We start from the raw sequence: 25,764 nt of genomic DNA, 5'->3' as shown, positions 1-25,764 counted from the left end.
TTCCTACGACTTTCATAGTCACGTAGCTGACTGAGGGCCTGGTGCATGTGCCCTCTTACCTGCGCTCCTCATCACTGTCTATTTCGATGTATTTCCTCTTTTGGGCTTTCCCAGGGGCAGCGTCAAGCTCTTTCCTCATTTGGGCCATTCGGATTTTCTGGAAGTCTTCCTGACTTAACACTCGGCTAGTGCTGACGGCCGCCGCTTTGGCCTTCCGCTCTTCCAGGGGCATGCTGTTCAGTTTCTCGGACTTGAGAGAACACAACACAGGCTTAAACGGCCATTAGCTCTACTGAGAGCATAGCCCCTCAACACTTGGGACAGGAACTTTTAGGACTTACGATCTCTTTCTGTTCTTCATCGGAAGAATGGTGCACGTCAACCCATTCACCATCAGAATCTGCCTCGTCACTGAGACTGGCACTCTCCCAGCCATCTGCATGAAAAAGAGCGTGTCAGCACCCCCGCCTTCTGCTCAGCGCTCATGGTACACTGAGGCAAATCAAGCAAAAGAAAACTTATATAATGAACCTCAAGTAGGGGCTCACCAAAAGTTGAGCAGTAGTATTGTTAAATAAGTCACATCAATTTAACTAAGTCAAAGAATGGAGAATAAGCACTGATTAAGTATCCACCATGAGCCAAAATTTGACAATCTTTCTCTGACCGTCGTGACTCAACAAAAGAGGAGTAGATTCTCAAGTTACATAACCTGCCCCAGGTCAAAAAACTGCTAGAAATGCAGGCTATGCTGAAATTAGGAAAATCACGTATGATTCCAGAGCCTGTGTTCTTTCCACCAAACCAATCACGTCCATTAAAACTGTACCTGTATATTTACAGTGACTGCATATGAGTTATTTAACTTTTCTAAGCACACTTAAATGTTTGAGAAATTAGCTAGAAATAAATCATTCAGGGAACCAAGGCAGAGAATTCTGGTTGTGCAAGAACCTTGTAGACATCTCATTAAAAAGGCATCAGAGTTCCTAGGCATGGCACACCACCACTCACGAGAAGGCCCCAACTCCATCTCCCGTCTCACAGCTTTCTGTGCATCGCCTCGTATCCTACATTCTAAAAGTTTCCTAAATCCTTTGCCTGGAAAAGTCTCCACTATTCTACAATTGCTGACTCAGCATTCAAAGTATGACTCATGGCTCACCATTTCCTTGAAGATTTTGTTGAACCTCTGAGGCGTACCTGACCTTTCTCCTGCCCTTATACCTGACTCTAATCATAAATCCTGTTAATGCTTTATTAGCTGTGTATGAAAAATTCTCAAAGATAGGAACCATGTCATTCATCTTTGCTTTGACAGTGGCTGGCTCATAGCTAATGTTTATCAAAGTTTTGTTGAAATAATGAACAAACAGGAAGAAGATAGGACTCTAGTAACCAATGCAATAAATGCTAGCCTTGGAAATCAGAACGGGGTTCCTCGAGCATTCCTCAACAAGTTCAACAAGTATTCTCCTTCAGTGGGAGGGCTGCTAGAGACTGTAATCCTCTCCTTCAGTGGGAGGACTGCTGGAGACTGTAATCCTCACCATTTTTTCTAGGCAATAACAACAACAAAAACCCATTATCTTTCTCAAGTATCAAACAGCATGCCCTTGATCAGGGGCAGCCAATCTGAAGGACACAAAAAGGCATTTCCTACAGTAGAATGTCAGTTCCCTCAGAGCAGGAACCATGCCCATGAACGCCCATCAATACCTGCAATGCCCACATCAGCAGTCATTACTCAGTTAACTTCAGCTGAATGAATGTCCAAACAGTATAAAGAGTTCAAGGTCAATACAGATATAGCACGAGTGATTCTGTCCTGAATAATGGTGCAATAGAAACAAACCTTCATCGCCTTCAGCATTTTCTTCTTCATTTTCAACTTCCAGAATTTCTGCTCCTGGAATGTAATCTTTAGCATCCAGTTCTCCATATTCTTGCACTCTTGCTTCTATGGAGGCTTCTGTAGGTTTACCCTAAAGGAAAGGAATTAGTTTTTTGCTTAGACAGCAAAACATTATTCATGAAAAGGATTCTTTAGGATTATAAATTCAAAAGAATCACAAAAATGGAAGCAAATGAATGACAAAAACAGTTCACCAATGTCTTGGGTCAAAGTAAATTCCCTCTCAAAACTCTGCCCACTGTTTTCTTGCTTTCTTCTGAACTACCCCAGGAAACTTTGATTCTTCGGTCTCGAGATCTCTGCTTCCGTTACATACATACATCTCATTTCCTCCCACCTCAATAGAGGTAGTATCTGGTTAAGGAATAGCCTGTTCAATGCTGTCATCAGCTACAGATCTGAAAAGGTCTGTAAGACTCATTCAGTATCAAAGAGCATATACCAACTATAAAATAGTTAAGGAATAGTATTCAACTTTCTTCTGAGTTTAAAGAATAAAACTATGTGTATCACCAACACTCTGAATGGAAGCATCAGAAATGTGCTCAGTTGTGCCCGACTCTTTGCAACCCCATCTAGTCCAGCCCTGACAGCCTGACTGTAGCCCCCCCCAAGGCTCTCTCTGTCCATGGGATTTCCCAGGCAAGAATACTGAAGTGGGCTGCCATTTCCTACTCCAAGCACCATAAATACTCAAACTCAAATTGGAGGAAATGACGCTCACTTTCTGAGGCCAAATCCTTGATCAATATATGTATACTTCACCTACCCGGAATTTTTTTTGTAACATCTGAGGATTCAGGGTTCGGAAAAGCTGAATCAAAGTTCTAGCAGACATCATCACATCTGAAAAATAACAGCTTTAACTAGAAACTTCAGAGCAAAGAGTCTATTGAGACAAAAATGAGATACTCTATACTCCTTCATCTACTGAGAATAACACAGCACTTACTCTTATCTTTGTGTGTTTTATACTGAGCCAGGTCTTGCAGAAGTTCCTCAGTCATGGCTAAAGGACATCGTGCTGTTATCTCTTTTATAGCATTGATTCTAAAAAAGGAAAAAATTAAATTAAAAAAAACAGTAGTTTCATGTGGTTCAACCTAAGAAGATTTTCTAAAAAGACTAAATCACAAGGAATATAAGGTTGGTTTTATAGGGCTGAGGTCTCTGGTGGGATGTGGGAGTGGGCAGCCTCAGAAGGGTTTGTTTCCACAGAGTTTACTGCTATTTTCTCTATTAGAAGAATAAGCAACATTGTCACCTCTAAAACACAGGCACGCCTTGGACACAGTGCAGATCTGGTTCCAAAACAATGCAATAAAGCAAGTCACACATGTTTTCTGGTTTCCCAGTGTATATAAAAGTTATGTTTCAACTATATTGTAGTTTATTAAATGTGCAACAGCATTATGTCTAAGAAAAAAATGTACATACCCTTAATTAAGGCTTCCCTGGTGGTTCAGATGGTAAAGCATCTGCCTACAATGCGGGAGACCTGGGTTTGATCCCTGGGTCGGGAAGATCCTCTGGAGAAGGAAATGGCAACCCACTCCAGTATTCTTGCCTGCAAAATCCCATGGACAGAGGAGCGTGGTAGGCTATAGTCCATGGGGTCACAAAGAGTTGGACACCACTGAGCTACTTCACTTTCACTTTCACCCTTAATTAAAACATACTTTACTGCTAAAAATGCTAACCTTCATCTGAGCCTTCAGTGAGGCATAATCTTTACGCTGGTGGATTACCAAAACATTACACAGAGACATGGAGTGAGCAAATGCTGTTGGAAAGATGTGATGTTGCCATTAGGCTCGCCCCACACAAAGTTAACACAGACCTTCAATGTGTAAAGCAAAGGGCAATAAAGGGAGGTGGGCTCGTATATGTTGGCAGCATTTATTCGCCAACTCTAGGGGAAACTGTATTAGGTCAAGTAAAAGTCTTTTTTTTTTTTTTTTTTAAATTGGAGGATAACTGCTTTACAATGTTTTGTTGGTTTCTACCGTACATCAACACGAATCAGTCATAATTACATATACATCCCCTCCCCTCCCCCATTCCACCCAAAAAATTAGTCTTTAGAGCTGTTATCTCCCAGCAATGTTTTCCAAGTGAGATAAAAAGCAGCTGTTCAGCATACTGCTTAGTTATCAGGACAGACTGGACTTCCTAAACCAGTGCTCACACTCACTAAGTGTTTTTGAATTAATCCAAAAGGTCACTGAACTGCTTTGGGATTAAAGAATCATTTAATAATGAATCATTTGTTCCAGGGAAGACAGGAATTCAGGGTAGCAGGCAGGGGAAAAACATTTAGATTGCACACAAGCATTCATTTAAAAGAGTAAAAAGCTAGTTAAAAAACAAAATGTTGACTAGAAGGACAGAAATCTTTTCTCTGGCTCAAAATTCTAACCAATAAATTAAAAAATTACCAAGAGAAGAAGAAAAATACTGAGAAGGCGGAAGTCTATTTTAAGTTTTTCTCAGAGGGCATATTTTAGCTGAAATTTCACATCTTGGTAATGGAAAGCAAAGCCAGCAGAAAGCAGAAAACCACCGCCACCGCCTCCAGCCACGTTCTACATACCCTACTGTCATGACTTCTCCAGAGTTCTTGTCAGTAACAAAATTGTTGGCCACAGTCATGAGCAATGACTGGATGATCTGAATGGGATGGGAAAAAAGGATATGAGTATTGGTAACATGTCTCCACCTACTTAAATGCTTGACGATGAAGGGATGATACACTATCATAGTGGAAAAACAGCCCTTCACCTTCGGTCTGGGAGGTGGAAGGAGCAAGACTGAGGAAGGCAGAAAAGTACTCTACTTTGGGTGTCGCTGTCTTCTTGGCTATTCTGAGATTAAAGCTGGCTTTCCTTTAATCTAAGTTCTCAATGTTGCTTTGACCCTGGTTTATCCAACACTGTTTTAATCAAAGAAAGGAACTACCAGCTTTGAAAAATAATCACTATATAAAATCACTGATATTCCTGCCTTCTCCAGGATAAAATTTGGCCACTCAACAAAACAAGAATTCTCAACCACTGGTTCAAAACAAACTTTATTTTCTATAGTAAAATGTTTTTATTTCTAAAAGTAAACTTCTCTATATAAGTGTCCTTAAGAGCTAGTGTCTCTTCTACTCAGTTTAAGAAGGCGGGGAGGACAGTAATCTCTGTGGGAAAAGCCACCATGATATACTCAGTGGCACTGCTATGTACTCACTAGAGCCTGAGAGAAGTAAAGTTTAAGAGTTCTCACCTCTGGGGGTACTAAGTGATGAGACGCTTGTGCAGCAAACAGGAGGATCTTCGTTACTTCTAACCGCGTAAGAGATCAGAAAGGCACGGTCAGTCAGTTTACAGCCCCGTCTCAGGACCACAGCAAACATGGCGAGCACACACACCGGCCTAGCGCTCCTGCTGAGTACTCCGCCTGGAACACCCAACTCTCAGACGTCTGCATGGCTCACTGCCTTGCTTCCTGCTCAGCTGCTGTTTCATCAAAATGTCTCTCCTGACCACATAATCCAAACAGAACCCACCCTGGCACTTTCTATTCCCCTTACCTGCTTCCTTTTTCCCAAAATACTTATCTTCACCTGGACATATTATATACAACACTCTGTGGATCTCCATCTAGAATGTAAGCTCTATGAAGGTAAGAGCAATACTTTATGTTCACTGATGTCTAATGCAGTGCTCACTAGGAATCACTAAATAAATGAAAAAATATAAACATACACATATACACACACTCCCCCTTTAAAGAAGCGGTATATATAAAGAATCTGCCTGCAATGCAGGGGACCCGGGTTTGATTCCTGGGTCAGGAAGATTCCCTGAAGAAGGAAATGGCAATCCACTCCAGTATTCTTGCCTGGAGAATCCCATGGACAGATGGCTACAGTCCATGAGGTCGCAAGAGTCGGACACGACTTAGCGACTAAACCATCCATATATAAAGAATGAGGCCTTTGGCAAACGAGGGGAGGGATCTTGGTCTTTCTTCTTTCTACACCTCATAGGACTGAAGTGAGGATGAAACAAGATGACTACATGTGAATCACTTAGCGCAGCATTTGGCTCATGCTAAATGTTCAATAAATGTTTACTTCTTTCCTACTTTGGTTCAAGTTCAAAGGCAAAGACAACCATTACTTCCTTCTTGCTTTTATTTATTTATTTTTTCCCCCAAACTTTAAACTCTTTATTTTGTATTGAGGTATAGCCTATTAACAATGTTGATGGTTTTAATTAAGAATACAAATAAGGGCAATGAAAGCAGTAAGGCAAACCCTGGTATCTATTACCAAGTTATAGTAAATAGTCAAAAGTCTTTTAAGTATTTTCCATATGAGTATGGTATTACAAACAGACTTGCTTTGAGAAACCAAATATTTTAGAGTCCCCCCCGCCACCCCCACCCCCAGTAACTGTAATTCCAGAACAAAGACTCTGAATGGTTATTCTAACCCCAAGGCCACAAAAGGAACACAGCAAGTGGAAGTCTTACCTCTTTGGTGAGGCTGTAGAAACCTTTGCACAAAGGGGTAGAAGTTGAAGAGAAAAAGCTGTGGAGAAAAGAATGCACGAACTTAATATATAAACTCTGCTGAGCTGCAGCGTTTCAATGTTCCATGATGGAATTATATCACCAAGCTTAACTAACTGGGAGTCTTTTTTTTCCCCCACTCAACAAGTATGAGTGATGCAGGATGATTCAATGCACTGTATTAATCAAGGAAAGGCAGGCTATGTTCCTATCCTCATTATGTCAAGGCAGAAAGTGTACACAGAATAAACCAAGGGAGGAAAGGCAGTCAAAATGCAACATTCTACTTTTAAATTGGTGTGGCTACAGAAGCAATTTTTTAGTCTTCAAAGGTAATAGTAATTCAAACCTGAATAGCACCTAGTGTAATCTGATCACCAAAAAACCCACAGTCTAGTTTTCTTATTGTATACCAATCGAACCACACTGGAGAAATTACTCTGAGCTCCACCTAGATGTGGGCTGCAAAATCGCTGCAGATGGTGACTGCAGTCATGAAATTAAAAGACGCTTACCCCTTGGAAGGAAAGTTATGACCAATCCAGACAGCATATTGAAAAGCAGAGACATTACTTTGCCAACAAAGGTCCATCTAACCAAGGCTATGATTTTTCCAGTAGTCATGTATGCATGTGAGAGTTGGACTATAAAGAAAGCTGAGCGCCAAACAACTGATGCTTTTGAACTGTGGTGTTGGAGAAGACTCTTGCAAGTCCCTTGGACAGCAAGGAGATCCAACCAATCCATCCTAAAGGAGATCAATCCTGAATATTCATTGGAAGGACTCATGTTGAAGCTGAAACTCATTTGAAAAGACCCTGATGCTGGGAAAGATTGAAGGCAGGAGGAGAAGGGGACGAGAAAGGATGAGATGGTTGGATGGCATCACCGACTCAATGGACATGAGCTTGAGTAAACTCCGGGAGTTGGTGATGGGCAGGGAGGCCTGGCGTGCTGCAGTCCATGGGGTAGCAGAGTTGGACACAACTGAGTGGCTGAACTGAACTATCTCGATGAAAGTGATGAGGATCCAGCTATTAAAGCAACTGTAATCTTTAACTTCAAGAAGAAAAACTTTGGAGATGGCTTAATCTTTTTCAAAGCTCATCATGTGAGAATAAATTTTTTTCTATTTTAGTCACAGAGCAAAAGTAGGACCAGAAAACTAAATGGCAAGACTTGTGTTTGATATAGAGATGGATGTTTAATTGCAGTCAGTTGTGAAGCTCCAGTTTTCATTTCTATCAAATCAGACTTCAATTACAAATCACTTTTGCTTTTGTATTGAGCTCAAATTCAGGTGTGACTTGAAATTACTGCACAAATGTAATAAGAATTGACTGGATGATCTTCCTTTAGAACTGCAGCCCATGGAAAAAAAGCAATTTATTTTTAAAATGTTAAATTTTTCTTTTAGAAATGGAATAAGTATATACACTCATGTCTACTTTCATTTTTATCTTGGTATTTGTCTATACTGCATGATATTCAATAAAGAAGCCTGTTTTAGTTTTTGAAGAAAGCAACATATTCAAGGACAATCAGATCAGAACTATTCACAAGAGCAAAATGACAGGAACAACCTCATGGTCATTTCTTCATGGCCTGAATTTTTGAGAATTCCTCCTTTTCTATAAAGGCAGAAAGTCTGAGTATGTTTGATGTTTCCATATGTATACATAATATACATACATTATACCACCAAAAAGTTCTTGCAATCTAATTTAATATTAAATGAATAATCGGAGAATTTAGCTTTGTATATTGTCACCCTGCTTATTTAACTTCTATGCAGAGTACATCATGAGAAACGCTGGGCTGGAAGAAGCACAAGCTGGAATCCAGATTACCGGGAGAAATATCAATAACCTCAGATATGCAGATGACACCACCCTTATGGCAGAAAGTGAAGAGGAACTAAAAAGCCTCTTGATGAAAGTGAAAGTGGAGACTGAAAAAGTTGGCTTAAAGCTCAACATTCAGAAAACGAAGATCATGGCATCTGGTCCCATCACTTCATGGGAAATAGATGGGGAAAAGTGGAAACAGTGTCAGACTTTATTTTTTTGGGCTCCAAAATCACTGCAGATGGTGACCGCAGCCATGAAATTAAAAGACGTTTACTTCTTGGAAGGAAAGTTATGACCCACCTAAACAGCATATTCAAAAGCAGAGACATTACTTTGCCAACAAAGGTCCGTCTAGTCAAGGCTATGCTTTTTCCTGTGGTCATGTATGGATGTGAGAGTTGGACTGTGAAGAAAGCTGAGCACCGAAGAATTGATGCTTTTGAACTGTGGTGTTGGAGAAGACTCTTGAGAGTTCCTTGGACTGCAAGGAGATCCAACCAGCCATTCTGAAGGAGATCAGCCCTGGGATTTCTTTGGAAGGAATGATGCTAAAGCTGAAACTCCAGTACTTTGGCCACCTCATGCGAAGAGTTGACTCATTGGAAGAGACTCTGATGCTGGGAGGGATTGGGGGCAGGAGGAGAAGGGGACAACAGAGGATGAGATGGCTGGATGGCATCTCTGACTCGATGGACATGAGTTTGGGTGAACTCCGGGAGTTGGTGATGGACAGGGAGGCCTGGTGTGCTGCGATTCATGGGGTCGCAAAGAGTCGGACATGACTGAGTGACTGAATTGAACTGAACTGAAGTGAGTAAGCCAGAAGTCAGGAAAGCTATGAAGGGGTAAATGGTGAAACATAGGAACAGTTGATAAAAATACGTGGGCTATGTTGGCTCAGAAAAAAGTATAAGTGAAACAAAGGTAAATAAAAGGAAGTAAAAAAAAAAAAAGAACAAAACTGTCTGTCTATAAACTGAATACATGTACAATTCAACATTCATACTTACTGATAAGGAAAAGTGACAAAAACAGCTGTTTTCTAGTGAAAGATTTTATCCTTTTGTAAACTATATGGGTTGAAATGGTGTGCGAGGATAAAATTAAGCCATTGCTCTACCTTAGTCAAAGCTGTCCTTTTACCAAGAATAATTCTACTTCTAATATTCATCAAGAGAAACACAATGCAATTCAAACCTCGTGAATTCCCACCAATCTGGAGATGAGGTTCATGAGCATCATCTTCACTTCAAACCTCTCCTTGGAGCTCTCCAGCTGCTTCAGTAGCTTTTCTGCAAAATCTGGAAAGAAAGTAATCAGAGATGTACACTGTGGGCCCATGGTCTGCACAATATTATCCAACAAGTGTAGAGAAAATCGGAGGTTTGATCGTTGACTCTAGCGTGACTGTGCCTGAAATCACTGCAGAACCAGGATGGTGAAAACTGACAGGACAGGTGGAAAGACTTACACACAAGCAAATATACCTTCGATGGTGCCCAAAGTTAAGTCTTAAGGATTCCCAAGATTTTCAGCATCAACATCAAGCTACTGTTTGACAAACACTCTAAGACCGTGCTTCTTAAAGTGTGGCCTGCAGACCACCCACAGCTGTCCACCGTGTAGCTTATTACAAATAATGAAACACAGGACCTACCCCCAGACCTACTGAAAATCAGAATCTGTACTTTAACAGGATCCCACAGTGGTCTGTATATGCTTTAAAGTCTGAGGAACACTGACCGAAAGGAAGGGTCAGTAAACTGGAGTACAGAAAGCATTTAAAAGCCCCATTGCCAGGGGAGTGACAGATTCGGAGTTTGGGATTGACATGTAAAACACACTGTTGTGTATAGATAACCAACAGGGATCTACCCTAAAACAAACAAACAAAACAACAACCCCATTGCCCAATCATACCCCCTATCAACTAATCAGTCTCTGGGAATAACAGGACCTAAGTACCACTATAGTTTCATAAAATTCCCCAACTGATTCCATGTGCAATCTAGTTTGAGAACCAGTGTTCTAGAACAGGTTTTCCAAATTTTAGGTTTCCACCCGCCAGTTTTAAAACAAAACAAAACAAAAAAAATGCAAATAACAAGAGATTGTTAATTTTTCATTTGGTCAAGTAGAATGTCCTACTATTACTGCATTATGAAAGACATGAATTGCAAAGAGAGCTGTTCCCCCACATTTTTCTTATTTTGCTGTGGGCTGGGAATCACTGCTTTAGAACATAATTCTCTAGGCCACAACCAACAGGCAACAATTTAGCATTTATTGTCTGTTAAGTGCCAGGGATTTTATATTCTCTGATAACCTGGAAGCTGGGAAGCTAAATAGGCAGATAAAGCCAACAAGGAACTTGGGAGGTCATAATTATAGTACCTTGGGGATCATGAATCAAGTGAATAGCTGAAAAGTTAAACACCTCCGGTTTTTTCTTCTTTTTATGTTTCTGAAAGAAAGGGAGAGGAAAATATTTACATTCTGAATTATAGTGAAGAGGCCCTAGGCTGTTATCAAGTCTATCCCACTATTTAAAAAAAAAAAAACAAAACTTTGTTCCAAAAACCTTTCTTTCAACTGGAAGAACTAAAGGTGCTTTAAGTCTTATAAGAGTCAGCTTGGGAATGTTCCAGCTCTTAGCACCTGTGAGATTTATAGGGATTTGGAAATATAAACATTAAAAAACAAACTAGGGAAAATTAATGACTTCAAATAATCACTACAAAATATAAGATTTACTTCATTTGTGTTCTCTTCTGAGAAGACGTGATCAAAATAAATAAAAATGAATTTAATCAAATTAATTTATTCAAGTCACAGACTTTGCTAATCATCTAAAAAAATCAGGGCTTAAAAATTCATCACACATTTCTAAGTCTTTAACAAAAATGCTACTTTATTTCAAATGCCTAAAAGCTTTTCCTAAAGACCACATATTCTGCGTTTTAATGAATCCCGTCTCCTTTCCTAGGTATGAGTCTCACCGTGAGGACTTTCATAGCCTTTTCCAACTTTTTCTTGTTTTTAGAGCTTTTCTTCCCAGTGGCATACTGCACAAGCAGGTCTCTTGCTGTTGGTCCTTCATCCTGAAGAAAAAACTACTTTGTAAAACCATCAACAAGGAAAATCTGCATAAGAGCAGAGAATAACCCTTTCAGTCACTTCTTTGTATTTGTACTCTTTGCATGAAGCTATTAAAAATAAACATAACTTTAAAAATTCAATAAAATATTTGCCCATGTACAGAAACAAGCACATACAAGATTTCCACTACAGCACTAACCTGTTTTTCTGCTTTGAGTTTTTACTGAAGTATAATATATAGACAGAAGGCAAGTATGTTTTTATTTGAAGGAAAAAAACAAACCTGGAAACAAGTCTTTATCAATAGGGAAATGCTTGATCTACACTACGTTCATTTCATATTCTGAAACGTTATGTGGAGGTTAAAATACTGAGATAGATCTCTATGTACAAGTAGAAGACTATCCAAAGGCACTGATACATCTATCAATCTATATATATGTCATCACAAAAAAAACACAGTGCAAAATAAAATATATTGTTTATATATATTTTAAAAACAGACTACACACATAAGACAATATGTATATGTGTCCACATATATATGCATGAGAAACGAAATGGTTATCTATGAAAACGGAGGTGAGAAAGAAATAAGAAAGGATTGAGAAAACTTTTATTTTATTATATCTATAATATCTGAAATTTTTTTACAGTAGGAATGTATTGTTCACACATTATTTAATAAAATAATAACAAAACAAATTAGAAGATGTTATTTCATATTCCAGTATTATTACCAAAATGCAAAAATGAGAAGGGGCATTTTTTTAGAATTTCTTTTTCATCTTAATAAAAGTATTTTTAACAAAGAAAATTTCATGACATCATAAATCCTGATTCTTCCTTTTAAAGATGCTATACCACGGAATTCTCCCACTCCAGTACTCTTGCCTGGAGACTTCCATGGACAGAGGATCCTGGTGGGCTGCTGTCCATGGGGTTGCACAGAGTCGAACACGACTGAAGCGATTTAGCATGCATGCATGCATTGGAGAAGGAAATGGCAACCCACTCCAGTATTCTTGCCTGGAAAATCCCAGGGACAGAGGAGCCTGTGGGCTGCCTTTTATGGGGTTGCGCAGAGTCGGACATGACTGAAGTGACTTAGCAGCATACCGCCCAGGGCTTCCCAGGTAGCGCTAATGGTAAAGAACCTGCTTGCCAATGCAGGAGATGTAAGAGATGCGAGTTGGATCCCTGCATTGGGAAGATCCACTGATGGAGGGCATGGCAACCCACTCCAGTATTCTTGCCTGAAGAATCCTATGGACAGAGGAGCCTGGCAGGCAATAGTTTTTAGGGTCACAGAGTCGGACACGACTGAAGAGACTTAGAACACACACACACACACACACACATACAGCTGTATGTATGTACATGTATGTATCCTTTCTCTACTCTATAAACTTCCATGATGTTTAACCTCAAAAATATATTGGCAGTAATTTTTAGATTTAATTATTAGTAAAATAATTAAATAAAATAGTAAAATTAGTAATTTTCTAGATTTAAACAGTGAGATATAGGTATAGCTCTAGAAAGAACAAGACTGAATGAATCTAAGTTTTATTAGTTATTTAACCAATCTTACTGAATGGGACAAAATCTAAATAGAACAAAATCTCAGCATGGCAGAACTCAATAAAGGATAAAGGTAGCATAGAAGTTTCTAATTTTAACAATCTACTCTGAGAACAATAATAAAATCCGATAAACTGTGAAGTTCAAAAGTATCTGTGGTTAAACTAACCTCAGACTCTGAGTCACTGTCTTGTTTCTCTTCATCTTTCCCAAGGAAGAATGTCAAAGCAGCAACTAATATCTAAAGACGAGTTCAGACAAAGTCAATTACTCATCCCAGCTTACAACAAAGAATAAATTCTTCTGTCTATATTTTATACATGCATATGAACTAGGATCTGAAGGGGAAAAAAAAAAGAAAAGAGTGGTAGGATTTGGGCTCATCTTTCTTAGCCAGGTTCTACAGAGTTGTTATCCTTCAAGCAGCAAGTCAAGAATTTCTACATCCCCCATAAGAAAAGTGATATTATAGCCCTTCTAACAGAAAGTCAAACATGGCCTTAAATTTCTCTCAGCTTTGTCCAAGCCCAGTCAAGAATTATAGGGGAAAACATAAAATAAGTGCTAAGGCTATTGTTTAATAGACAGCATTTTAAAAACTCTTAATTTTGTTTGACTGTTCTAGAGCACAGATAAACCAGGGCAGCAGCCTGAGCACAGTTTGGACAGTGTGTCTGCACACCAGTGCTTCCTTGCACATCCACTCCTCTCCTTCACCTTTCAGCTAGAAAAGTGACTACCTGCCTATGGCGCCTTCACACAGCCCTGCAGGAGCTCACCTTGGTGACCTTAGAGAAACAGGCCGTTGTGATCACATTGACAGTTTTGGCATCGTTCCTGGGGGAAGACAGTTGAGTGTTTTAAAGTAAATTTTCATTCTACTGTACTTGACAATATAGACAATGGCACAAAATAAATAATAAATACTTCTGACATGTTAAAATTTATAGCTGGTACTATTTCAAAAAGTCATGGGTTGCTAAATAGCCAACTGTAGGTGAACATTTCTAGCCCAGTTCAATTCTAGCCCAGTTGTGTGTCAGAAAGCTATGCAGACATTAAAAAGTGGCTTTTTTGAAGGATTTTAAATGACATATAAACCCTATTCAAGATAAACTGGGGGGATAAATAAGAAAAACTACAATACAGCAAAATTCCAACCATATTTCAACATTCATATTAAAGAAAAGACAAGAGGAAATATCATATTAACTGTGATTATCTCCTTGTGACACTATGGACCTTAGCCTGCCAAGCTCTTCTGTCCATTGAATTTCCCAAGCAAGAATACTGGAATGGGTGGCCATTTCCTTTTCCAGGGGATCTTCCCAGCCGAAGGATTGAACCCGTGTCTCTTTGTCTCCGGCACTGGCAGGTGGGAGTTCTTTATACTAGCGCCACATGGAAAGCATACAGGTGGTAGGACTACTGATAAATTAAAAAAACAAAAAACCCTCAAAAAACCCTAACTTTCCAGCTTTTCCGCTGCAACAAATATTACTTTTATACTTTTTAAAAAATTAGTAAATAAGAAAAGCAAAAGACATGAATTGGGGGCACTGTACCAACAAGCTGAAGTTTATAAAACATGATAATTTAAGTATAGAGGATAAATTGACTTGAAAATCTTCACAGAGGCAGACTAGGAAGAGCCTAGACTTCAGAGTTAGACAGATCAGGGTTTGAATTTCAACTCTACCTTTTATTAGCTACTACACTTAAGCTTGTGAACCTACAGGTCTCATTACCTATAAGATGGGAATAATCCCAGATAAGCTACATTACACTGTTCTGCAGGTTGAACAGGGTAAAGCATAGTGCAGGTGCTCAAGAAATGGTAGCCAGTGTTATTATTAGTCATCTGGATTGCCTCTGTATTTTTACTTCCAACTTAATCTATATCAGTGATATATTAAAGAGCTCAAAATCAAGAAATATATTTGTGTATATGTTCTATGGTAATTACAGATGTATACAAGCCTATTTGTCAAGAGATAAATACATATATATTACCAGATGTTTCTTCTGTAGAGTTCAATCATGACATCCAAAGATATTTTGGCTGCAGTTGCATTGCTATCTCTTAACATGGTATACATGAAATTCTGCAATACCTGAGGAAAAGTGGAGAAAGAAGGCTTAATATATTGCACAATACTGCTGCTGCTGCTAAGTCGCTTCAGTCGTGTCCAACTCTGTGCGACCCCATGGACTGCAGCCTACCAGGCTTTTCCATCCATGGGATTCTCCAGGCAAGAACACTGGCGTGGGTTGCCATTTCCTTCTCCACAATACTGCAGTACAACGCTGCAAACATGGAAAACAAAAGGGTACTTACTATATTCACTTTATTGTTCTTATGTTTTGCATTTATATTCTTGATATCAGTCACAATATGAGTGTATAAAGTCTGTGGAAAAGAAACAAAAACATGCACATTAACTGACATTTCTAATCTCACTTTATTTGGAGAGAAATACAAATGTACAAGAGGATTTAGCTTACCCGTTTTTCATTCTATAACAAAAGAGACCAAAAACAAACAAAACAAAAAAAGCAGCTAAAGGAAAGTTACCCTCAAAAAGGTTAAATATAGAGTTACATGACCAACAAATCCATTCCTGGTTAAATTCCCAAGAGATATGAAAATACATTTCCGATGTTCACACAAATATTCATAGTAGCATTATTCCTAACAGCCAGAAAGTGAAAACTAAATGTTCATTAACTGATAAGTAAATAAACAGAACGTGTATAACCAGACAATGAAACATTGTTTGGCAACAAAAAGGAATGAGGTGCTGACTCAAGCTACTTGAGTACAAAGTACTCAAAGTACATGCAGGTACTTTGAAACATGCTAAGTGAAAGAAGCCAGTCACAAAAAGCGCACATTATATGATTCCATTTATAAGAAACATGCAGGGTAGGCAAATCTATAGAGTCCACAAGTACATTGGTGGTTGCCTAGGGCTGGGATTGATGGGAGGATAGATGGGAGGATGGGAATGGCTGCTAATGGGAATGAGGTTTCTTTTAAGGAGGTTATGATGTTCCAAAATTGACTGTGTTGATGGTTGCAAAACTCTGTGAATGTACTAAACACCAATGAATTGTACACTTTAAATGGATGAACTGTATGTGAATTATATAATTATCTCCATAAAATCGTTATTTTTTTTTAAATGGGCAAGTTACTCCCCTCAGTTCAGTTGCTCAGTCGTGTCAGACTCTTTGCAACCCCATGAATCACAGCACGCCAGGCCTCCCTGTCCATCACCAATTCCCGGAGTTCACCCAAACTCATGTCCATCGAGTCAGTGATGCCATCCAGCCATCTCATCCTCTGTTGTCCCCTTCTCCTCCTGCCCCCAATCCCTCCCAGCATCAGAGTCTTTTCCAATGAGTCAACTCTTCGCATGAGGTAGCCAAAGTATTGGAGTTTCATCTTCAGCATCAGTCCTTCCAATGAACACCCAGGACTGGCCTCCTTTAGGATGGACTGGTTGGATCTCCTTGCAGTCCAAGGGACTCTCAAGAGTCTTCTCCAACACCACAGTTCAAAAGCATCAATTCTTTGGCGCTCAGCTTTCTTCACAGTCCAACTCTTAGATCCATACATGACCACTGGAAAAACCATAGACTTGACTAGAAGGGCCTTTGTTGGCAAAGTAATGTCTCTGCTTTTGAATATGCTATTTAGGTTGGTCATAACTTTCCTTCCAAGGAGTAAGCGTCTTTTAATTTCATGATTGCAATCACCGTCTGCAGTGATTTTGGAGCCCCCCAAAATAAAGTTACTCCCCTAAACGCATGCAAATATTGGTACCTGAAATATGGACCACTTTTATTCCACAAGTTAGATCAAGAAGTATAACTGCTAAAATCAAATGAATACAGTCTCTTAACACTTTGAAAAACAATTTAAGTTAATGAATGTAAACTTTAGTTTCTCTTTCTGAAAATTCTTTCACAAATCTTCAGCTCCTGGTCTTACTTATATAAAAAGTCATATAGAGTGACTTTATATAAAGCAAACATAAAGTCACAGGGAAATATAAATAACAAAAAAGGTCAGTTTTAGCTGGTCAGTACCGTGCAGTGGAAAAGGGACTGGGTTCTAGAGCTAGGCTGCCTGGCTTTATGCTCCCGCAGGAGCTGTGTGACACTGGGCACGTTACTCTCTCTCTCTGTGCCTCAAATTTTTATCTGTGAAATAATAACAATAATAAGCCCTATCTCATAGCACTTTGTGAGTAAAAAAATATGTAAAATGCTCTGAAAATGGTAATTCAGCAAAAAGTAAACAATGAACATTAGCTATTACCACTATATTGCCCTGTACACAATGCTCAATTTTTTCCTATTAAAATTATTTCTTAGCTGTTTCCAATGATACAAAGCCTCAAGAATTCAAGAGACTCCAAACTCTTTAAGTTTTATGTCACTGCACATATGGGGGTAGGGAGTGGTTTTGTTCTTTACCTTTCGGAGAAGTTTATCATGGCAACGTAGAAGTTCAAAGAAGAGTTCCAGCAAACTTGATGGATTGATGAGATTCTTATTTCTCAGCAAGATCAAAGCTTTGCAAAATGTCTCAGGAAGGGAAAAAAAACATACTATAAGACAGTGATAAAGATGACAAAATGGAGGAGGAACATCCCCAAACTGCTTAATATCTTCTACTAACTAGGTATTATTCCAGGTGTTGAGACAGAACAGAAAGTCTCTGCCCTTGTGGATCTTATACTGGGGGTGGAGCAGAAGAGGGGACAGACAAGCAAGTAAGCATATAAACAGGTGAATCTCAGGAAGGAAATAAAACAGGGAGGTGTAATTACTACATAGTGACTGAGGGAGGGCTCCTTTACACAGGAGGTCAAGGAAGTATCAACATAAAATGCTAGTGATCAGTGAATCCACAGACATAAGAAAGGTGGGTAAAAATAATGTAACACTAAACTGGAATAATCAATCTGAAATTGTGACTTTACGAGGCATTTTTTTTTTTTGAGGTACCGTTAGCAGTAAGAACAGCCCAATGGCAGTTGCAGCACTCTCACCACCAACTTCCATGAGTACCCTTAACCCCCCGAATTTTGGCCTCTAATACAATTCTCCATTAGATGGAACAAGCGATCCTTGGCGAATAGTTGATTTCAAGTCTTGGCACAGACAAAACAGTAAGAAAGGATTTGGAACTATTTCTGCCAGAATGCAAGGATGATTTCAAACACATCATGGGGATTGTTAAAAGGACTGGCCAGGTTGTGACAATTTGAACTTAAATAATAGGTACCTATGATGTCAAAGATAGAGAAATATAAATTTTATTAATAAACCATGATTTTTTAAGTAAATGTTAATATACATGAGTATTTTGTTTCTTCCACTAAAAAACACAGTTGTTTATACCTATATAAGCAGGAAAAAGTGAACAAAAATTTGGGAATGATTCAAAAAGTCCTGGAAAAATAGCAAATAGGCTAGGAAGAAAAAGTCCAGGAGTTGAAAAGGATTGGTGGTTATCACTACAGCTAATTAAAAACAGGATTCACCACTGTGTTCTAATGATTCCTCTAAAGAGGAATGCTAATTATACTGATTCAATCCCTTGTTTCCTAGCAATCTCCTAATTATTTTAAAAAACCTACTAATCATCGTAAAACACTACAAAGAAATAACACACACATTTATTTAATAATGCCTGCACATCAATTTGGTTGGATACTGTTAGCACACAAAACAAAGAAAACCTAACTACTTGGAAAGACAGTAAGTCTCTACACTCAAAATCTCTATGGCCCACAAGGACTTGAAAAATCCATGACATGAGTAAAAGTCTTCCATAATGGTTCAAGTCTGAAGCCTCTCAGACTTTGCTGGGATGGTATTCTTTTTCTTTGGGGCCTAACCAAATTAAGATAATCCTGGAAAAGTATAAAAATAGAATTACAGAAAGCATGGGAAAATGAAAGAATAAGAAACAAAGTTGAATCTACAGACTTGGCATTTTTATAAGCTTTGGTAAAGGATATTAGTATGTTTTGTGACCATAATTTTTGTGTAAGTTCTACCAGCTGTAAAGATGTTTGAAAAGTTGATGTATGATATTTAAATAATGCTTCTGACTGGGTTCCCTAGATAAGAGTGCAATTCATTACAGAGGCTTGTCCAGTGTGTGCTCTTTTCTAGAAGGAAAGGAAAGAAAGCAGGAGAAGGCAGAGAAAAGCCGGGCAAGGATGTATCCGTGGCTGGACACAAACTTTAGTTTGATCACAGAAAAGCCCTGGCGTTGGATCCACCCTGTGGGAAGGGTTGGGCTTTTGAACCTCCAGGTTAGTCAGACATCACCTATGGGCTGGAAGGGCCACCCCTCAGGGGCTGCTGCTGCTGCTGCTGCTAAGTCACTTCAGTCGTGTCCGACTCTGTGCAACCCCACAGACGGCTGCCCACCAGGCTCCCCCGTCCTTGGGATTTTCCAGGCAAGAACACTGGAGTGGGTTGCCATTTCCTTCTCCAATGCACGAAAGTGAAAGTGAAAGTGAAGTCGCTCAGTCGTGTCCGACTCTTAGCGACCCCATGGACTGCAGCCCACCAGGCTCCTCTGTCCATGGGATTTTCCAGGCAAGAGTACTGGAGTGGGGTGCCATTGCCTTCTCCGCCTCAGGGGCTAGGGCTCCTATTTAGCTGAAGACAGTGCTCTAGAGAAAGGGCAGCTGGGTGCCTTTACACTTGACATTCTCCGCAGGTGGGAACACTGGCCAGGTAAAAGGGACCCAATGCTAGTCACCCAGGTAACAGTGTTTAAAATTGCACAGACTTAATGGATAAATGTCTCAATTCAGCTTTATAAAAACTATAAGTTGTAATTAGGGTTCTTCATGCATAGGAGATTTGAATGACTAAGAGGAATTACTTACTCAAAATGGGAAAAAGAACATCCTGACAGGGTTAGCAGGCTGGCAGAACAGAGAGATCAGAGGGGAGTGTAGCAGAAAAGGAGATGAGGTCAGAAACACAGGCAGGAAGCAGATCATGAAAGGATTTACAGGCTAAGTTAGTAAGTTTGAGTTGTTTTCTGTGTAGATGAGAAGCACAGAAGAGTTTTAATGAACGGGGACACACTGATCAACGGTTTAGAAAGATGTTTTGATGACAGACGGTTCTCATTTAAATATCCATACACATTATACACATACATGACCACAGCACAATTTATCAACCCAAGTACTGGCCCTACCATTCGGAGATCTGGATCCAAGACAGTGTGGTTGTAGGAGAGAAGATCTTTCAGCTCTTGAGGAAAGTTACTTAAATGTTCTGGATAACAGTGACTAATCTGTAACAAAGCAAAAGCTCTTCTGAAGTTTTCCTTTCTCTCCTATAATTCATATGCACAGATTAAGGATGCTCTGCAAAAGGAGAGTAAAAGGCTATGTTTCATAGAAGTAGATGCTCCAAGTCATCTCTTTCTCTTCTACACACTAGTCTCTCTTTCATATTTCTTCTAGTCTTAGTAAATTATATGACATGATTCAGAATCTGCTTTCATGATGAATGTGAAGAAAACAAATAGTTTGAAAGCTTTTTTTCCTCTGGTTGGTTCTGTGAAAAGTTCTAGTGAAATCCTCTAACTTAACATAGGAGAAAAATAAAATTTGCAAAAAGGGAAAGTAAAAAAAAAAATTTTTTTAAATTAGGCTTCCACTTACAAATGGAATGACATTGGGTATAAGTGGGAAAATATTCTGCAAACTGTGTGTAACAGCTGATCTGTGATTTACTCCCCACCCTTGAAAAAAAATCTTCTCACCTGAGCCATAAACATCACCAGCTCTGCCAGTTCTTTGCTGGGTTTATTTGGTTGTAATTTGAAAATCTCCACATTGGATTTGTAGTGATTATATTGCTGTACAAACTGTAAAAAAAAATAAAATTTAAATTGGTCACCTTCTATTATAAGACTTTCTCAGTACAGAATAAGTTACTTAGAAATCATTGATAGTGGCATTGAGAAAAAGATGTGGTAAATGTATGTAAAAACACTGTTTTACTTTATCACTATTCTTCAAAACGAGTTTTGAAAAATCTGTGCACATCACAGGTAATTTAAAGGCCCTTTCCCTTACCATTAGAAATCTAGGTATAAAGGTATGAAGAACAGTGAAACAAGAGTCAAAGACTCAGATCTGGCTCTATACTGCCATTTACTATCTAAATGATCCTCTATTGTATTGTCTATGATATGGAGCCCCGAAACTTGCAAAAATATATGAAACAGAAAATGGGCAATAAAATATAAAATTATACCTCAAGTACACAAAGCTCTCCAGTCAAAATTTCCTTCTTCCTTTAAATAAAAATTATGATTTTACCCTGGAGTTCTAGATGTGTTAACAGGCAAAAGCAATAGACATACAGAAATAATACTGATAATAGTTCCCCTTTATTCAGTGCTTGCTATGTGCCAAACTCATCATGTACATTACTTCATTTAATTATGTTTAATCCTAATAACAAACCAATAATCTAATGCTGGAACTCCCTAACTGTCAGTTCTATGCCCTATACCCACTTTTCATGCCTAGGTCAAGGCTTCAAACTATGTGTGTTTCTGTGAGATACAGAAGGGGAGAGAATGGAGAAGAGGGGGAAGGGAAGTGGAAGGGAGAGAGAGGGACACTTAGAAACAGAATGAATATTTCTTTATATTACCACCCCTGACTGGTTCAGTGAACTCCAAATTCACGTATCCAATTGCCAGCTGAGCTGTCTAACAGACATCTTAAACTTAGCTTGGCCAAAAAACATGACCCCTGATTTCCGTCCAAAACTGCTGGGCCTCCAGTTTTCTCCAAGAATAGGAATCAAAGAGGGAGACTTGCAGTCCCTACGTGCTTCAGTTAAGACCCTACTTCTCTTGACTCCACAATGCCATTGACAAGTGAAGAGAGGGCCCCATTACTCAGAGTGCTCCTGGCAAGATCCTTATCCCACTTCTTCCCCTAGATGACTAGAAAATAATTTAATTAAAAAGGTATTCTTATCTGTATAGCTCACTACCATAGGCCCAGTACCTAGTACACAATAGGTACTAAATAGTATTTGTCAAATACCCAGACACAGAAATAAAAACACCTGAATCATTCTTCCTTCCTTTTTCCTTATCCCGCATGTCCACTCCACCTGGAAGTTCTACTAGCTGCATTTCTCCATTTCCATGAGACCTAGTCTCAATCTGTTCACTTCTCTCCACTTCTGTTGATAATTCCAGGGGTACCACCAACCCTCACTAGGCCATTCTGACAGCTATTACATTAGTCACCCTGCTTGCAATCTTTCTGCTCCACAACCTATAACCTCCAGAGTAAATTTTTAATAATATAAATCAGATCATGTCACACCTCTGCTTAACACTCTTCAATGGCTCCCTAACACACCAAGAGTAAACTCTTAACTCTTTACCTTGTTTTCAAGGGCCCCACATGACCCAATCTCTGTCTGCCTACATTTCCCAGGTCATATTACACTACCCTTATCTGTGCTCACTACACGTTAGCCACACCGGCCGCCTCTCTACCTCTTCTCCACTGAGAGCTTCTACACTTCCTATTCTCCCTATCTAGAATGCTCTTGATCTGCCTCAATATCATAGGAGAAAAGCCTTCCCTGTTTATGGCAGCCAAATCAACAGCCTCCAATCCTAACATATTCATATCCAGTTTTACTTTCTTCCTAACTCTTACCACTCTATGTCTTCCATCATCAGAATATAAATCCAAGAGAAGAAGGCTCTCATATCTTATTTATCATTGCATCCTGAGTGCTTGGTGGTGACTGAGTTGGTAAGTCGTGTCTGACTTTTTGCAACCCCATGGCTTGCAGTGTGCCAGGCTCCTGGAAATTAGAATTTTCCAGGCAAGAATACTGGAGTGGGTTGCCATTTCCTTTTCCAGGGGATATTCCCAACCCAGGGATCAAACCTGTGTCTCTTGCATCTCCTGCTTGGCAGGTGGATTCTTTACCACTGAGCCACCTGGGAAGCCCAGTACCCTGAGTGCTTAGAATTATAAATACTAACACACAGGAGATACAGTATGTGTGAATTTGTATAAGAATTTCTTAAGGGAATGGATGGATAATCCTCTGAGGTAGGTATTATCTCTTTGCACATTAAAATACACATAGGCTCAGGTGGTTAAATCTCTGATTATACAATTGGTCAATAGTAGGCCCAGAGTCGGAGAAGGCAATGGCAACCCACTCCAGTACTCTTGCCTGGAAAATCCCATGGATGGAGGAGCATGGTAGGCTGCAGTCCATGGGGTTGCTAAGAGTTGGACACGACTGAGCGACTTCATTTTTACTTTTCACATTCATGCATTGGAGAAGAAAATGGCAATCCACTCCAGTGTTCTTGCCTGGAGAATCCCAGGGACGGGGGAGCCTGGTGGGCTGCCGTGTCTGGGGTCGCACAGAGTCGGACACGACTGAAGCGACTTAGCAGCAGCAGGCCCAGAGTACATAGTGCTGAAACCAGTGCTTTTAAATACAGCATTGTATAGACTCTCAACTATGCTCTGTCTAATGGTTTATGCTGGGCTGTGCTTAGTCGCTCAGTCATGTCCGATTCTTTGCAACCCCATGTACTGTAACCCGCCAGGCTCCTCCGCACATGGGGATTTTCCAGGCAAGAATACTGAGTGCGTTGCCACGCCCTCCTCCAGGGGATCTTCCCAACACAGGGATCCAACCCAGGTCTATTGCATTACAGGTGGATTCTTTTCTGAACCAGCAGGGAAGCCCCAAAATACTGGAGTGGGTAGCCTATCCCTTCTCCACGGAAACTTCCCCACCCAGAAATAAAATCAGGATCTCTTGCATTGCAGGAGGATTCTTTACCAGCTGAGCTACTGTGGAAGCCCCTAAGGTTTACACGGCTCTACACATCTCAAATCCTCACCTACATTACTTAACTTCTTGTATTTGTTCCTAACTCTTTATTTCCACTTCCTTGAATCTTTCAAAAGGCTCTCTCTGCTGGTGATCTAAACCACTGAGACCGCTATATGTGCTGCAGTCTATGGCATCACAAAGTTGGATTCGACTTAACTACTGAACAACAACAGTTCACATAAATACTTCCATGTGAAACTCTGGAGGAGGGGAAATGAGAAGGGCAATCGAAAGATGAATAATTATGTTAGCCATTTGCACAAATAATTGCAGCAGATACCTGTTTAATGCCTGCCCGATAAATGGGTGTCTGAAGAAAGCACTTTCCAAATTAATACCAAAATCATCACTTTCATTTTGTCATTTCTCAGCTCAAACACGCGTAATGTTCACAGTTTGTATGAGGTCAGTATACAAAGCCCCTCAGAGTCTGGATCTAATCTCTAATTTTCAACTTTGTCTTTTCCCGACTTCAATTCTGACATTCAGGTCATGCCAGCTTCTGATGAGACTGAATCTGGTTTTAAATATATATACCAAGCTAGAAAAGACCCTGATGCTGGGAAAGATTGAAAGCAGAAGGAGAAGGGGACAAGGGTATGAGATAGTTGGATGGCATCACCGACTCAATGGACATGAGTTTGAGCAAACTCCGGGAGATGGTGAAGGAAAGGGAAGCCTGGCATGTTGGAGTACATGGGTTCGCAAAGAGTGGACACGGCTGAACGATTGAACACCACCACCACCACCACCACCACCACCACCACCACCACCAAGCAAGCTACTTGAGAATCCGCCCCCTTCCCAACACAGTCCCTGGCACAGAACGCCGGCTCCCGTAAACAGACTTAGATCGAAAGTATTATAACAAAAGTTTCATCAAGTGTTAATGACTAATTCAATTTAGGGGTTTCAGAAAACAAAAGGCTTGGGAAAGTTGTCTGGAAATCGGAGGTTAAGGGGCGGAACATTTGTCTATCCACCTCAATAAGGTCCGGAGATAAAGCAAAATGAGGTCTTTTAAAAGGTGTTTCTGTGGCAGCGGGGTCTACCAAGCAATCAGAAAATCCAAACAGGCAGCAGATTTCAAGTGGTGGGAAAAAAACCCTGAGCCATGTCTCTCCCTTAACCTCTTTTCTCCTCGCGGGGAACCCCTGAACTTAAGAGACGAACACGCGGCGAGCCAGAATCCCAGCTACATACTACGCCTCGCTATAGCCAGCCAGCGTTTCAACCCGGGTTTCCAGCGTCACCGCGCCGCATTCCTACCTCCTCCACATAAGCCGGCGGGTCCCGCTTGATCAGATTCTGTAACTGCGGAAGGTTGCTGGGCAGCTTGTTATTGTTTCTGCTAGACATGTTGGCTGCTGACCGGCTCCGCGACGAGCAGTTTCAAGAAAACCCACACCGCTGGCAACTTCCAACCGTCTCAGGAGCGGTTCGGAGTCATGCTTCCGTGTATGACCGGAAACAGCACATGGGTAGCTCGGCGGGCAGCGCCATCTTGGTTTTTACAGCGAGCTTAACTACGGGATCCTCAAAGTGTCAAACTTACTCTCGCGGTTTACTGATTTCCCCGCTCCCCCTCCCTCGGCCAACCCTGCTACTACCTAGCGTTGCTGAAATAATCGGAAATGCAAAGACTCCCCCCATCACACACACAATAGTTTATTTCACTATCCCGACACTCTCATGAAACAGACAAATGAAAATTGTTACCAAAACAAACAAACAAACCCTCAGAGCCTAAAGTTTTAAAGAAGGCTAAGCGCCGAAGACTCGATGTTCTTCAAC

At 40.1% G+C, this 25,764-nt stretch overlaps 1 protein-coding gene across 2 annotated transcripts in view; it reads right to left on the bottom strand.

The window, feature by feature from the left end:
- Positions 1–25,496, bottom strand: part of SDAD1 (SDA1 domain containing 1) — a 31,645-nt gene extending 6,149 nt beyond the window's left edge. Inside the window, exons 1-19 of one of the 2 annotated variants that reach the window (XM_006042326.4) lie at positions 25,240–25,496; positions 20,828–20,932; positions 20,255–20,353; positions 17,497–17,607; positions 15,350–15,421; positions 15,025–15,125; positions 13,791–13,848; positions 13,181–13,252; positions 11,328–11,429; positions 10,723–10,792; positions 9,526–9,629; positions 6,440–6,497; positions 5,186–5,244; positions 4,509–4,585; positions 2,868–2,965; positions 2,685–2,761; positions 1,856–1,985; positions 342–436; positions 60–250 (exon numbers count right to left, since the gene is read on the bottom strand). In XM_006042326.4, coding sequence (XP_006042388.1) covers positions 60–250; positions 342–436; positions 1,856–1,985; positions 2,685–2,761; positions 2,868–2,965; positions 4,509–4,585; positions 5,186–5,244; positions 6,440–6,497; positions 9,526–9,629; positions 10,723–10,792; positions 11,328–11,429; positions 13,181–13,252; positions 13,791–13,848; positions 15,025–15,125; positions 15,350–15,421; positions 17,497–17,607; positions 20,255–20,353; positions 20,828–20,932; positions 25,240–25,329 — 1,769 coding nt within the window. In that variant the 5' untranslated portion in view covers positions 25,330–25,496. Of the gene's footprint in view, positions 1–59; positions 251–341; positions 437–1,855; positions 1,986–2,684; positions 2,762–2,867; positions 2,966–4,508; positions 4,586–5,185; positions 5,245–6,439; positions 6,498–9,525; positions 9,630–10,722; positions 10,793–11,327; positions 11,430–13,180; positions 13,253–13,790; positions 13,849–15,024; positions 15,126–15,349; positions 15,422–17,496; positions 17,608–20,254; positions 20,427–20,827; positions 20,933–25,239 lie in introns of those variants that run through there. The other variant, XM_025289886.3, reaches the window with a different exon arrangement.
- Between the last annotated feature and the right edge of the window lie 268 nt (positions 25,497–25,764).

Source organism: Bubalus bubalis, chromosome 7 (assembly GCF_019923935.1).
Source record: "Bubalus bubalis isolate 160015118507 breed Murrah chromosome 7, NDDB_SH_1, whole genome shotgun sequence".
Taxonomy (NCBI): Eukaryota; Metazoa; Chordata; class Mammalia; order Artiodactyla; family Bovidae; genus Bubalus; species Bubalus bubalis.
This window is presented reverse-complemented; position numbering and strand designations above follow the sequence as displayed.